Source organism: Morone saxatilis, unplaced genomic scaffold (assembly GCF_004916995.1).
Source record: "Morone saxatilis isolate NCDOM2014 unplaced genomic scaffold, NCSU_SB_2.0 Contig11, whole genome shotgun sequence".
In the NCBI taxonomy this organism is placed as follows: domain Eukaryota; kingdom Metazoa; phylum Chordata; class Actinopteri; family Moronidae; genus Morone; species Morone saxatilis.
Genome location: NW_023339663.1, coordinates 6,842,531 through 6,844,192, shown reverse-complemented (window position 1 = coordinate 6,844,192; position 1,662 = coordinate 6,842,531). Strand labels below are relative to the sequence as shown.

The 1,662-nt window shown below is 41.6% G+C and overlaps 1 protein-coding gene across 2 annotated transcripts in view; it reads right to left on the bottom strand.

The window, feature by feature from the left end:
* Positions 1–1,662, bottom strand: part of coro2ba (coronin, actin binding protein, 2Ba) — a 43,781-nt gene that overhangs the window by 4,643 nt on the left and 37,476 nt on the right. For both annotated transcript variants that reach the window (XM_035652194.1, XM_035652195.1), the window contains exons 8-10: positions 1,377–1,473; positions 908–1,020; positions 612–702 (exon numbers count right to left, since the gene is read on the bottom strand). In XM_035652194.1, coding sequence (XP_035508087.1) covers positions 612–702; positions 908–1,020; positions 1,377–1,473 — 301 coding nt within the window. The remainder of the gene's footprint in view (positions 1–611; positions 703–907; positions 1,021–1,376; positions 1,474–1,662) is intronic.

The following is a 1,662-nucleotide window of genomic DNA, read 5'->3' as shown; positions in this document are numbered from 1 at the left end:
GTTGGTAGCACTTGTGTTTACCCTACTGTTACATTTCAAAATGGTTGCTGTGAAAGTGGACTACTGTGACAGATTTGTAGCATGTGGACATCCACATGTGCAAGGTTATCTACAAACTGGTCTGCTAGAATCTGGAGATTTCCTCATAAATGCCTCTGTGAGTTAAAGTTTGGTAAGCATAAAGTGAGTTCACAGAGGTGACACTGGAGATGGTAATGCTCACTTTTCAAAGACAGTTTGAAGAATGGAGGTGAAAAAAAGAACACACTTCCTAACTCCCACCTTTTCTGAATGCATTTTATGTTAAATTGGATGATTGGATGTCATTTAAAGAACCCTGTGAAATGCAAATCAGAGCCCAGTTCAAGGAAATATCTGTGGGAGTTTGCACCATGATGGTGACAATTCAAACTATATGTTCAGTGACAGTGTGTGAGAGAGTTGGCAATGATTTACTTTATCTTTGTTTTTTAATTGTTAATCACGTCGCCAAATGCAGGATGATATGTTATCTGCCTAACATGGGTTTATATTTGGCAAAAAGTGGCTTTATAAAGAAATGCTGAGTCATTGACCACCAAAGGAGCATCAACCAATCTCAGTATTGTTACCTCTATTAATGCCGCTCAGCCATTCACTGGCGGACAGTGCAGGTTCTGTTCCTGCTGTCATGGGGTAGATGTCCTCTTGGTATGTGTCTGACTGTGAACCAGGAAAAACCACATACATTATATTTATTAGATTTGGCCTATTTAAAAAAAGTCTGGAGAAAAAAAGGTCATATTACACAAGATTTCTTTGTCTGAAAGCATTAAATGTGACCTCTCTGCATGGGTTTGAAAGGATTCTTTATCATTGAGACAATAGAGCAGAGGCAGTTAATCCATTACTTCATTCCCTCACTCACCCTTCTTGGCACAATCATTGAAATGGGCTCAATCAAACCCTTCAGGGTGACTAGCTTATAGAAGCGGTACACCTCGCAAGCTCCCACATCCAGCCCGTGCTTTGGCATCACACCTGCAGAAAAAGAACAGAAGTGTGTGGTGGCGCCATCGTTTCGACAACATCAACACACTTCCCAGAATTCATGGCTGATTGGAGTCACATCGACCTGCTGCAATAAAACAACGCTGGACAAGTTAGTTGGAGCTTGAAACTACACTGAGGCACTGTTTCAATTCATCTGGCTCTTTTTTTCTTCAAGGAATTTTATTCTTTGCAACACTGCTTTTAGAGCGGTAATGAGGCCGAGCTCATTGCCACTGTGATCCATCCGCCCTCCCATCTCTAAAGACTGCTAATGAAGGGGTTAGGATCTCCCTTTCTGCACTCAGCAGGAGAGATCATATATCACCATTCAACAAATGACTTACCTAGTCCTTTCTGTGGCGCTGGGGACCGGAACTCCATTAGGTATTGTAAATACGGCTTCTCTGTGGTAATCTCAAAGTAACGGATGTTGCCGTCCCCCTGTCAGGGCACCAGAATGCGGCCATTACATTACAGTTCAAGAATTCGCTCTTGAGAGTTTCAACCTCGTCACATTTTAATGCTTGATGGTTCAAAAATGTGGGCCTGTGAACAATAGCTAGGTGTCAAAAAAGAGGCATAAAAAACCTTTATTGATTTCAGAAATTGGCACATTTGCACAAATGTTTT